The 13,365-nt window shown below is 52.2% G+C and overlaps 2 protein-coding genes across 2 annotated transcripts; one reads left to right on the top strand and one right to left on the bottom strand.

The window, feature by feature from the left end:
- Nucleotides 1-282: 282 nt before the first annotated feature.
- On the bottom strand, nt 283-4,190 carry LOC149809798 (ras-related protein YPTC6-like). Its single transcript, XM_089994611.1, has 5 exons — nt 4,051-4,190; nt 2,503-2,644; nt 1,349-1,606; nt 582-728; nt 283-453 (listed from the first exon to the last, which is right to left on the bottom strand). Exons 1-5 carry the CDS (start codon nt 4,071-4,073, stop codon nt 283-285), a joined length of 741 nt encoding a protein of 246 aa, XP_089850737.1. The 5' UTR covers nt 4,074-4,190.
- A 683-nt stretch (nt 4,191-4,873) lies between these two features.
- Nucleotides 4,874-12,197, top strand: LOC149809797 (uncharacterized). The gene is made up of 11 exons (XM_089994610.1): nt 4,874-5,063; nt 5,750-5,861; nt 5,941-6,029; nt 7,086-7,154; nt 7,430-7,545; nt 7,870-8,378; nt 8,694-8,698; nt 9,785-10,059; nt 10,262-10,369; nt 10,636-10,749; nt 10,986-12,197. Exons 1-11 carry the CDS (start codon nt 4,874-4,876, stop codon nt 12,195-12,197), a joined length of 2,799 nt encoding a protein of 932 aa, XP_089850736.1.
- Nucleotides 12,198-13,365: the final 1,168 nt, after the last annotated feature.

The following is a 13,365-nucleotide window of genomic DNA, read 5'->3' as shown; positions in this document are numbered from 1 at the left end:
TGTTGTGAGCCTAGAGTCACGGTGTACATGACCTGAACGACCGTGCTGCACTGCACATCAAGGTGCACATCGATGAATGTGATTGCATCCGGGCAGTTAGGATCGTTTCGTTTAGAAAGTAACCACACGCCGAGAATCCCTTTGTGGGCATAGGCTAAACGATAATTGCGTGCAGCCCCACAGAATGAAGCTGCCAACCTGGGCATACATTTGACTGCTGCTACTCACACGCGACCTCCATTCTGTTACAATCACATCATTTATTCGTAGCTGTCATGGATGTTAAGGTCGAGCCATTCCTTGTGCTCGAGCACAATTGCCAGACCTCACGGTCCGCAGCACAGGACGTGCTGCATCCAGCAAAGCCAACAAATTATCGCAACAACAGAACTCGTGCACGGGCACCGTTAACGAGCAACAGCACACGCAGCATGTATCGACGTCGAATTCATCCTACCCACACAGCTCCTGGCACATGCTCAAAACAAGCACGAATGTTCGGTTCAGCAAACTCAGCAGCATGAGCTCTTCTTTGGAGCCTCCACAGGTTGGTCGACAGCGATTTTTGCTCCTGATCCAACTTGCTTAGCGCTGCCCTCATCCGTGTGCATCTTTTTCGAGACAATCTTGTAGATGTCAGTCAAAATCTGCTGGAAGGCCTTCTCCACATTTGTAGCTTCCAAAGCGGAAGTCTCAATGAGGGAGAGCGACTCGTGCTTGCAGAATTTCTGAAAGCACACAGCAGACATGAATGCACTGATGCAAGTAGTTGTGCAGAGGGAATGCATCGAAAGGCCCTTTTTGACCCACAGACCTTGAGGGCAGAAGACAGCCGCACTTGCGAGTATTCCAGGTGTATACTGCCCTTGCCACCCCTCCAAAGAAACACACACATGGCACGACAACCAATAATCCGCTGCAGTTCAAGCCTTTGAATTTGATGCACAGACAGCCTGCTTGAGCACCAAAGAGTTACCAATCGGCAAGCATGCTATATGTATGAAGTGCAGTACAGACAAGGACACCATGGATGCACCAACTGACACCATCAATTGTCTGTTTCAGGAGCATTGCAAAAACTTTCAAAATGCAGTGTGACACCACCAAGTGCACGTTGATGATGTCTTAGCGCCCAGGTCCATGACGGCCGACCTCTCGAGCGTGAATGGCGACTGCGTGCTGCCCAGCAGATTGTAGGCAACAGAAAGGCAATTTTGTGACCATTAATACAGAAACCATAGGCATCTGCAGTATTCCTACACCAGCAGTAGCACTACATGGCCTGGAGGAGCTACGATGTCAACGAAGTAAGAGCCGATTGGGCCCAACGTGACACAAGAACACACACCTCTGCCTCCTCGGTTTGAACACTCCGCAGGTGCCTCAAGTCGGACTTGTTGCCAACGAGCATGATAACGATGTTTGGGTCGGCATGGTCTCGCAGCTCTTTGAGCCAGCGCTCCACGTTTTCAAATGTGACGGACTTGGTGATGTCATACACCACTAGAGCGCCCACTGCCCCCCGATAGTAAGCTGATGTGATTGCCCGATACCTCTCTTGACCGGCGGTGTCCCAGATTTGCGCCTTGATGGTCTTGCCATCGACCTACACAGAAGTTATGAAGTTGCGTACTGTGACAGCTATAAATAGTTTCACGATGCGATGTGAGCAAATCTGACAGGTGGCACGGCAGCGCCATGCGTACGTTTGAAACAAAGTGTCCATCGATTAACCTTGTGTGTTCCTTTTGGTAGAAAGTCAGGAAGGAAAGATGCACAGATGTCACTCTCATTGACGCCACACTTACTGATCTCAACCCATGACCCATCTGTGCTTTTGCTTCCAGGTCACCATGACATCATTTGCCCTCAATATCACCCAACTACAGCTGCAGCTGCAACTGCAGCTTCCTTGATCAAAAAATTGCAGTGTTGGTTCCTGTGCTTTCGACAACAAGCAATCAAAACATCAGGGGATAGCCTTCATCCTGGATACGTCAACATGTACACACCATTCGCGCGCCTGCAGTTGTATGTAGTTGATCGAGACAGTCTGCACCGCACTGCTAAACTCCACTATGCAGACGATGTTTCTGAAACAACAAATGAAATGACGAGGGATGCTATCATGTGCTCAGCTCTGTCCCATGAATAGCAATTGGGTTGCGGTAGCAATCGATCCCGCATCGAATCAGGTCAACTCTTGGTCGTGCGATTCAGCCTACCGCGGTAGAATTTATGTTGCCTCTTGCCCGCCCAAAAATGAGATGATACATCATACATCAAAGCAGACAGCAGTATGATGCATAGGTACATATGCTGAACATCATGATTGAGTATCAACATTTTCCTGCCGCGCTTCAAACTGTGGGTGGTCTTACACATACAATCTTGGTTGTGGGCTCGTCACTGCAGTGCACGATGGGGGGGTACTAAAAGAAAAAATGCATCACATCTCACAATCAAGATGCAGCGTATGAGGTGAAATCAATGAAGTCGTACTTGGATACTGCGAGTAGCAAATTCCACTCCAATTGTTGACTTGCTCTCTAGCATGAACTCATTGCGGGTGAATCGGCTGAGCAAGTTGGATTTACCAACCCCCGAATCACCGATGAGGACCACCTTGAAGAGGTAATCATAGCTGCAACCATGTTGTGAGGTCAGTCACCTGTTCACTGCTCCCCGAAATTTGCGTCGGCTTTGTACACCCAAGGAGCAAGCACGCGCCGTAAAGACGAAACATGCACAGATTTAATAGCATGTGCGTGTACGAGTAACCAATACTTGGCGGCAAAGTATTGGTCACTCTGCTGGCAACACAGAGCCTTCCGTTTCCGTCTGCCGAAGCCCAGGAAATCCCCACCAATGCAGAAAACGAAACCACCGTACAAAAGGTTCGAATCACGAGCCTGATAACTGCAATATAATGCTGGTGTTCGTTGCGTGAAAACAAATGACCGCGACGAGCAACGCCTGCAACACTCGGAACGCTCATCTTGACTCCAAGGGCTAGAAAGGTCAATGCAGCGAGCACGACAGAAGGCGGTGTACTGAAGTTGACGCGACGCAACTAGTGCCACACAGATAGCTAGAAGATTGGAGTCTTGACCGCGCACTGCAGGTGACCAGCTTCGCCATGGCACTTTGTATGGAACGCTAAATTGTGCAAATTGCTCAGAAAGATTCCTGGAAGATACACAAGAAGTAAAACTGTGCATGTGTCTCTCAGAAATTGACTGAAGAAACGATTTGAAGCTCAACCCGTGAACTAGGCTTGTTAGTGGCGACGACATAACCGGGAAGAAATTACTCCAAACTTAGCCGCGCAAATGGCCAAGAACGTTCGTTACAACATGAAAGAACGCATGTCTGACAGCGTTGTGCTATTGCACTCGCCGGCCAGTATTTGACCAGGTGATGTGGCATTCCTGAACGCTGACGTACCAACAGCATCGGCTACTGCGACAAATCTAAGCACAACCTACAGTTAGGTAGAGCATGCATAGACTTTTACGGAGTGCTTGCCAATGAATATGAGAGCTTTGCTGCTGCTATGAACGAACCTGTGCGGGTCATGCTTGCCAATTGTGGGCACGGCTGGGTCAGCCACGTCCTCCCGCAAATTCAGTCCCATACACATTGTATCGATTGAAATTGTTCCGACAGCAAACAAGAGGCACATGGAGCGATAAAAACACGGAGGAAGGCAAGTAACAGTCCAAAACGAACGTGGCTCTGCAAGTCCGTCGCACCCCCGAAAGCTTCCTTCTGACCCAAATAACCATGTGCTACACTACGTGTCTTTCGACTTCTTATCCTCTGGAACAAAGCCTGGAAATGGGCAAGAAAAGGCAGCGGATGACCTCACGTCAACAGTCGCAACCCACCTCATCACCCCGGAAGTTGCACATGCAGCACAATACATAAAATGACCCTATCCCCTCCAAATACTTGCAACAACCCGTTACGCCTCTTGCGTGCGAGTACACCGCGGGAAGTTGGACAGCCAGAAGATGGTCAGAAATGGGGTTCAAGCTTGGGACGCACTCGTCATCAGATTGCTTCGCCATTGCTGTCACAATCGTGGAGAGCTACAACAGTGTAGAAGATGAAGCAAAGCCAAATTTGCCGATACGTAGCCCTGCAGTTGCTGAAGGCACAAGCAAAAACGCCAGTGTTACTTCAAACTAACAGCAGACTGCATTCACGGTGGGGAACACTTTCGCTACAGCACGGATTGCAGCGAAGTAATTTGCATCATGTAACCGAGCGCCGCTGCTGCACTTGAAATGTGCAAGCCTTGATCGTTTTGGTGGGCCAGTCAGTTAGTCAACGCGTTGTTCGTTTGTGATGACTAAATACCCTATTTTCCGATACCAAGCCTGCCAAGGGCCTGCCAGGCCAGTTTGGCAAATTGTTGTTGCTTGGAGTGAGAATCTCAGAATGCACCTGCTCGCATCTCCTGGCCAGTGTGTTCCATTATCGAAGCAAATTGAATGTTAGGCAGAGAAAAGGTGGTTTGACTGATACCCTTGGATGGTCTCCTCTGCAGAGTTAGATGCTAGATGGGTGTTTGAGTATCAGGGTTGCTGATCACCCATGTCCCGAGGCCATAGTGCTTGAGATAAGCAGCTTTTGATCAAAACATTTGCATGTGCTGGATTAAATCAGGGTATTGCTGGTTGCCACAACATCGTCTGTCGTGCGAGCGTGTCATTGATCGATGTTTGACACAGTCAGTGCTTTAGGCGTGTGCACCCTTGTTCGGCTGAGCTCTTTCCTTGCTTATACGGCGTGAGCTCTCATTTAGGTGCTGTTGACATCTCCCAGGCGGTTGCTGTACTATAGAAAACGGTGCAGCAGGGTACGAATGCAGTTTGCACAAGCGCGCCTCAAGGAGGCGCTGGCAGGAACGAATACCACCAAAGAAAAAGGTTCCCAGGTAGCTGACGGCATACTCAGTCTGACCCCCGATACCCCGGATGTGATTGAACGGCGCAAGAAAGGTCGTGGCGTCGACTGCGTAGAGTCGACCTCGAAGTACTTGGAAGAAAGCGACAGTGGTGAGTGCGAGCCCTGTGACGTCCTTCAAAGGTCCTTTTATGTTCAGATTTGTGATGGTTGCTGCTGGTCGGATTTCTGTGCTTGCGTTGGCCGCAGTGCGGTGTCGTGGCCTTTCACGTGTGTTGGCATGCGAACGCCAGTCTCTCAGTTTCGTGAAGTGCTGGACGTACAGCTTGCCCTAATACGTGTACTTCATGTGGTTGTGGGGACTTGAGAGAAAAGGAAGTTCCAGCAGTGTCACGGTGAATCATAACCTTGACAACCAGTGAAACGCAGCAAGCTCTGGGGGCTAACGTTCATCGTTCGCTGAGGCGTTGCTCGAGCACTTGATCGTTCAGCCGAATCTAATGCTCAGTCCTCTATCTGCTTGAGGCTGTGCATGTGACACCACGTCTGCATCGCCGTTAGGCGGATGTGGTGGCCCAGATCGACGATGTGGAAACCGTCTTTCTCTGCGCGATGCATCCATTTACCAAGGACTGACTATCTTGTCATCACCTGGGGGTCTTACGTCTGTATGATGCCGGGTGAAGATGCTGTTGCAGGGCCTTTGGATTCTTGGTGTCGTTTAGATGGTGGCCCTTGTCGAAATGGACATGCTTGATCTGGGCCCCGGGCTTTCTGTGTTTGATGTGGCAAACTCACGTCTAAGGCTTCTAATTCATGGTGTTGGCATGCGCAGGTCCTCTCCCACACGAGCTCTATGGGAAGTTTACATGGAAGATAGACAATTTCAGCGACATCAGCAAGCGAGAGCTGCGCAGCAATGTGTTTGAAGTTGGCAGTTATAAATGGTACGAGGAACATTGTGAATACTATGTGTTCAAACATGTCGTGATGCATCTGTCAGCCAATGTCGTGCTATGCACGCAGGTACATCTTGGTATACCCTCAGGGGTGTGATGTGTGCAACCATCTGTCTCTCTTCTTGTGCGTGGCGGACTATGACAAGCTTCTACCAGGTGATCTCCCTCATAGCAGTTCAGTCCAGAACTGTGTCAACAGTGCGTGCTGAACTGGTGCTTACGCTCCCATTTGGCACGCTGTGGTGATGATGATGTTTCTTTTTACAACACTACCGCATCCACATGGACATTGGCAACTCCAAGAACTACTTGGGAATCATTGCTACCATTACTTTCATCTAAGGCAAGCGTACCTGGACCAGCCTGACTTACCATATCCTGACCTGACATGTCTTCTTCATTGTATTGTACCCTGCAAGAAAGGAGATCAGCCACGGCTGACCAAAAACGGCCCGTCACTTCCTTTTGGAGATTGTCGCAACCCATACTCAAAATCGTTGTCATGAGATCAACTCCCAACAGAGATTCCAATTCAGTTGCCAATATCCTACCTTGTGGTCCAAGACCTCCAACCACTTCAAGAAATTGGTCTATTACAGGCCACAAGCTGGGACAATCCACGGTGCAGTGAACACAGCCTGTGTGAGCGTCCCCCAAATGCTCATCGCAGTCATTGCAGTGATACTGAGAGGGATCGACAAACTCGAAAGTTTGGTTTTGAAGTCTGCTTCGAAGGGCAAACAGCTTGCCGCTTCTGGCGCTCATGATAGTACGAGCCTGAACAGAGGGCAAGCTTGACAGATATGGTGCAAGACCACGTGGTCGCCCGCCAATGCACACCCACTTCCAAGGCACTGCAGAGTGCGGCGCTGCAACATATCTGGCTTTCCCCCGAATTAGGTGCCAACTCCATATGTTGTCAAGGAGGTGTTGCCTATCAACCTGATCAGTAGGCAGCACCTCTGCTTCCTGCACTGGCATATTTGCCACCTGCACTCCTCCTTGAAATCTGGAGGAGATGCGCCGTGATAGCATATCTTCTTGCCTTAGTCTGGTGATTCTATGCTGCTGAATCTGCACACACAGCAGATGGCATCTTTGCAAAGCTGGGCCCTGGTGTGTTTGTCGTGAATGTTGTCCATTATGTACGCTGCACCGTAAGCCTGCTGTACTGCTTTGCGCTCTGAGCAAGCGGTGAAGAGCTGTCTGCAGGCTGGAGCCACTTTGCACAGTTCACCATTGCCGTGGTCAACAACGACCCAAAGAAGTCCAAGTACTCAGGTCCGCATCACCAGCCAGCTGTCGACACACTTGTGGGCCTCGGATCGACGTCATCCGGGATCGTGGGGGCCGGGAAACAGGCGATGTCGACCCTGGCAACTCTCTGTTGGGGGGACTTTGGAGTCACTAGGATTCAATTGTCTTTTGGGAGCCATTTAAATTTGACAACAACGACGTTTTGTAGACACATGCTTGATCACAGTGCCTTGGGCAAAGTCACGTGGAGCAAGACGTTATGACTATCCATGGTGTGACTGCTCCTTGTCTGCGTGCAGATACGCTGCACAGATTTTGCAAGAAGGAGCACGACTGGGGTTGGAAGAAGTTCATGGAGCTCTCCAAAGTGTTAGATGGCTTCACGGTGGAGGATCAATTAATCATCAAAGCTCAGGTGCGCCTTGGCCACGACCCCACCACCGCTCTGGATGCCCTTCTGTGCTTGATTCCCATGCTTTGGACAGGGATGTGACAGCTTCAGAAGCAACGCTGGGCGGCACGAAGATCTGTGAACAGCATTGTGCACGCTTGACGTGTAAGTATCTGTGACACCACTACCATGTGGACATCGGCAACTCGCAGTGCAGCTTGGAGATCTGATGTTCATCAGTGTCTTAGTTTTTCAGCACAGCGACGATTGCCTGAGGTTCCCTTGCGCACCATACACCGACCCTCAGTCATCAACCCCTCAGTCTGAGCACTCAAAGTATGGCTGCAGGTGCAAGTGATCCGGGACACGCCGATGCGGCCCTTTAGGTGCCTGGACCCTCAGTATCGACGAGAGCTTGTACGAGTGTACCTCACCAATGTGGAGAACATTTGCCGACGCTTCATCGAGGAGAAGCGCGAGCAGCTGTGGAGCGCGGTGGACGATAGCACGCAGTTTGTGCCGACCAACCAGTTCCACCTCTTCTGGAAGAACCTCAGCGACAAGCAGAAGCACGCATTGCTGCGCGAGAAGGCTGCCATCATCCTGCAGCGCCTCGTCAAGCGCTTCTTCAACGAGAAGGAGGTCACATCCACACTTGTCATGGATGCGCTGTACGCAGGCTGCAAGCAGCTGGAGGAGGCCACCGTGCTTAAGAACGAGGGGAAGCTTCCCGCCAGCATGTTGGCGCCCGTTGTCAAAATCGATGCCAAGCGCAACATCTTCTACCTCGAGGGCGATGCGCTGCAGGTCTGGAACCGCGCCGCCACCGAGGCCATCCCGTCCCTGAAAGACAAGGCGCGTTTCTCACCCACGACACCGTCCGCACCTTGGCATGTTTGTTAGCGGATGTGGCAGGGATGCAATTATTGGATTGAGGTCAAATAGGGCTTCGCGATGCTAAGAGTATGGGTCTGGAGGGCACGGGCACAGCGATAGTTTGGCCCGTCAACAGCTCACCTGCTGATCAAGCATCGTGCTCAGCATGTGCTGAGGCACTCCAGGGAAACTTGAATCGTGGCCACATCTAAGACGTGTTACGACAGTCTACGGCACCAGCGTTGCTCTCCCGTTCTGAGCTGCGTCATTTGGCTGCTATGGTGAATGGCACCAAGTGGAGGTGACGGCAGCATCATGTTGCTTACAGGTAACCCTCGCTACTACGGACATGCCGGTGCACGGTGAAACTGGCCGTAATACGATAACGGACAAAGTAAAGAGGACGTCACCGGACATGACGTGGACTGCGCAGGCTTCAGGGTTTACGAGATAGATGCAGATAGCTGAATCAATTTTTTGCAATACAAGTAGTGTTGTAAAAAGATACATCATCATCATCATCATCATCATAAGTACCTTTACGTGATGCAAAGCAAAGAATAACACAAACAATGCATGAATTTGTATTTTTGCCAGGTGATTCGTCGCGTTCAACTTCATATCCGTGTCGGAGCATGTACTTGGGCATGAGGGTACCCTAATGTCGCTGAAAGAAGCTGTCCATGCGAGTCTGTGTCCTCTTTTTGCAAGAGAAGTCAATAAGAGCATTCTTTCCTCAGTTCAAGTTCTTTTTTAGTCAGTGCATACAGCAACCATTTCCTGTCAAATCCACGCTGCTTTCGTTTTGCATTAGGCCTTGCCGCCGCAGCGGCAGAAGCCGAAGCTTGGGAACTCGTCTTAAATAGGCTAGAAACGCAGATTCACGTTTATCTTTGATCGCAGCCCCTTATATATGGATTGCACAGTCGTCCCAGGTGACGGTTGGCAAAATGGCGTGTGCTATCGCTGACTAATGGCTTTTGTACATCGGATTGACTGAGGCCAGCGACGGCCAAACGTCCGAAGTACGATGACATCGTCCGTAATAGCAAGGCAAATTTGACTGGGAAATTTCCGTGGACATAGTCAAGGGCGTCCAATATCACTTCGTTCGATATAACGCTGTCTGTAGTAGCGACGGTCACCTGTATTTGTTTGTGATGGGGTTGCACGTGTTTTGCAACAGGACGGCATCCAGGTTATGATAACATGGAAGAGCTGAGCGAAAGTAACGTCTCGTCATGCATTTGCCGCATTCAGCGAGTCTGTGTTTGGCTGATCTCGCGCCAACTATCCGCCCACACTTCAGCTTGGCCCCGACATATCGACATCGACATTGAAGTGGGTTCCGTGACGTTGGCGACCTCTCTGCAGGGCATCCAGCCAGACAGCACAGCCTCTCGCAATGACGACTCCGACAGCAGCCAGTCGGATGCGTCTGAGCCTGATGACCGCCGCCTGGCCGAGCTGGGCCGTCGCACCATCGAGATGTTCACAATCGCACACATCTTCAACAGCAACTTGCAGTCCGCCTTCCGAGAGGAGCAGAGCCTCCGTAAGCAGGAGGAGCTGATCCGTGAGGAAGAGGAAGCTGAGCGCGAAATGGACGAACGCTCGAAGAAGAAGGCAGAACTTGAGAAGGAGAAGCGGGCAAAGAAGAAGGTATATTTCCCTGCGATGCTGTGCTCAGGAAAACGTTCCTGCGGCTGCATGGCAGATGCGGCTGATGTCGATGTCCTTTGCGTTTAGGGATGGCGGTTAGCTTTGCATAATTGGCTTCGGTGCTGTTTAGCTGTCTGCATGAGTGTAATTATGGCATCCTCCTTATGGCTGCTCGATCGACGAGACTGCTCGTGTGCTGTAGGAAAAGAAAAAGCAGAAGAAGGAAGTGGAGCGGCAAAAGAAGCAAGAGGAAGACGACGAGAAAGCGAAAATCGAGAACGAAAAACGTGCAGAGGCCGAGCGAAAGCAGGTGCGCTCAACCCAGTGGCGCTTTGCGCGTGAATGAACTTGGCAAATGGTGAGCCGTGTGGTGCCCTGTGGCTCCGCCTCCTCGATTTCTGCAGCTCCCCTTTCACCTGTTGGTATGCGGATATGCATGGGCAACAATATGGGCGGCAAGCAAGCGCTGTGTGGACCGCGTGATCAGGTGTCTTGCGCACTGATGATCAGGGATATGCCTTTGCCAGATGACCTCCAGAGGCTTTTCCTACCGTGAGCGAGGTGTTGTTGTCGCAGGAAGAGGCAACGCAGAAGCGTCGGATAGAGGAGGAGCGCGTTCGAGAGCGGGACCGCCTTCTAGCAGCCGCCAAGGCGCGTGTCACCAACGAAAAGCAGCAAGATAAGCCCAAGGTATGTAGTCCCTGAGGTTGGCTTTTCTCCATGTGTACTCCTGGCTGTTACAATCACACTGCAGCAATTTCCACCTGCTGAGCATCCATAGATGAGCATGGGGCACTGGCAAGTCAACATCAGCAACTAAGCAACTCTACGAGTTGCATGTCATAGACCCTCCAGCGCTTGAATACGTTTGCCACATCTGTCCATTGTTTGAATGTAATGGTCACTCACGAAGTGGCCACCTACAGGAGAAGTCAAAGGCTGCTGCTGGCACCAAGCCATCGTGGAAGGAGAAGGAGAACGAGGAGAAGCCGTCGTCGACGAGCTCACTTTCGTCCGACTCATCTGACTCGGGAGACGACTGGCAGCCAGGCTGTACCAGCAGGAGCGGGGAAGCGGCGACAGCGTCAGTGTCCAAGCGCGATGATGACGACGTCGACAGCTCGGGCAAAGCCTCCTGGGTCGCGGGCGACCGCCTCACCTCCACAGAGAACATCCCCGGCGCAAGCGGCGCCTCTGCGCGCACCGTAGGCGAGGCAACTGCCAGCACTTCGAACACGCACGAGTCCCCTGAGGACTACCTCTCTCAAATCGCGCAGCTCGAGGCACGCATCCTTGAGCTCGAGGCTCAGCTCGGGGACAAGGACTCTGAGATTCTTGCGATGCGCTCGCACCTGCACGAGCTCTCGCTCGTCGGCCAGACCATGAGCACCAGCCACTCAACAGACCCCGCACGCATGGTGTTTGCTGACAGTCAGAGCGACGCCTCGGGCTCGCTCATGATCTCCCCGAGCGCGCCGCTGGTCAAGATGGGGAGCGGAGCTGCGTGGAGCGCTGCCTCTCACGCATCGTTAGGTAGCGCCAGCGACTGCAGCGAAGCTGGAACCCCCAGCCACGTCGCCCCTAACCACGACTCCCGCACGGGAGTCTCTTCATACGCGTCGAACGCCTCTGTCCCGCTCATGTACCGCGCCGGAAGCGCAGATTCTGGCCTTCACCCCCCCCCCCCGCCGTCGCCGCAGCACCCATTGATGACGCGTGCTGGCTCGAGCGGACCTGGACCAAGTGTGCCACACATGCGTGCTGGCATCCCCCCGCCCGGACCTGGTCGCCCTAGTGCATCGTCGCAGCAGCAGGGCAAAGCTGCAGCGGCCAGCGTGTCCATGGCCATGCCGCCCGCGAACGTCCGTCAGCAGCCGGGCGCAGGGGCTGGGAGCCAGCAGCACATGCGCACGAGTGCGTCGGGACCGGCAATGCCAAGCCTTGCATCCGTGAAAACGGGCGCTGCTCCGTCAAACATGATTCAGGGCATGATGGGCAGCGTGATGGGGGGTCAGAGCTCGATGCGGAGCCGCGGCGTGGGTCCCAAGTCCGGCAAACTGGCAGGCACTCCGCCCCCCGCCACCAGGCCCTCCTGTCTCGCAGCAGTATGCCGCTCCTCGGCAGTCTGCATGGTCTAGTGGCGCGCCTCCACCGCCCCCTCCCCCACCGCCCCAGGCACAAGGCGGCCCAAGCCAAAGCGGCATGACAAATGGCATGCGCTCAAACGGCAGTGTGCCACCACCTCCTCCACCTGCGTCATCTAGTTCATACCGCGCCGCAGCCGCCAAGCTCCCCAACCAGGCAGATGGGTCGGACAAGCGCAGACATGCTGGCAGCATACCCCAGCCAGCACCTGATGCCTTGGATTCTGTGTCGAGCCACCTGGGCAATGGTGATACAACGCCCAGGTCGGTTGCTGCTGAGTCACCAGTGACCACGGTGCGCAACTCTCACTTGTGATTCACTGCTTTCTGCATTGAAAGTTACTGGCTACTGGTGAGATTGCCTCAGAGTGCATTCTGCAAGATTGCTCTGGATCTAAATCGCCGAATGCGCTCTTGGCTTGATTCTGTGGCCTGAAATGATGGGATTTAGGATTTAGGTCTAAGAGTTCACAGTAGTGAGATTTCGTCATCGCTTGCGTCATGTGTCACGACATGCTCTGTCTGTGCAGGCCAACCATACAACTGCCGGAATGGAAGACTTTGCGCACATGGGGTTGATTACGGATCTCTTGGAGTAGAGCCGTTCGAAGACTAGAAGGATGCAAGGCATAGAAGAAGCTGAGTGAGGCGTGCGACAATCCGCTTGTTTGCGCTGATAAGAGCGATGCTTACGGACAGGACTGGCGGAGAAGTGCCTGAGCTTTGCTTCTTCCATGGAAGCGCCATGTTGGCGTGTGCCGACTTTTGGTCCTTTTGGTTTTGGAAGGCCCCATTGACTGCGATCGCAATTGGCCATTCTAATTTGATTTCACTGACAACGCTGCTGTCTCATCATTATAGATGTTTAGGCTGTAATCTGAGGACACGCACCTGGTCGCTTTCCATTTTAAATCTCTTTGTGTTGCGCGTGCTATGCCAATGCCATCATATTCAATAGGGCAGCACTACCAGCGAGTTGAACTCGAAATGCAAACGCATATGTCGAAGCTGGCAATTTACCACAGAACATATGAGTCAAGGAGACGACTTGTGTGAAGACATCAGGCACTTTTGTATAGTATTACCATCGTGTATTGATTATACTCGTCCATAATCTTGGCACTTCCCTGACAAGAGATAGCTGAGCGTGCACAACGCTTTG

Source organism: Nuphar pumila, unplaced genomic scaffold (assembly GCF_984573655.1).
Source record: "Nuphar pumila unplaced genomic scaffold, dmNupPumi1.hap1.1 HAP1_SCAFFOLD_763, whole genome shotgun sequence".
In the NCBI taxonomy this organism is placed as follows: domain Eukaryota; kingdom Viridiplantae; phylum Streptophyta; class Magnoliopsida; order Nymphaeales; family Nymphaeaceae; genus Nuphar; species Nuphar pumila.
Note: the sequence above shows the minus strand (reverse complement) of the source record. Positions and strands in the feature narration are given on the sequence as shown.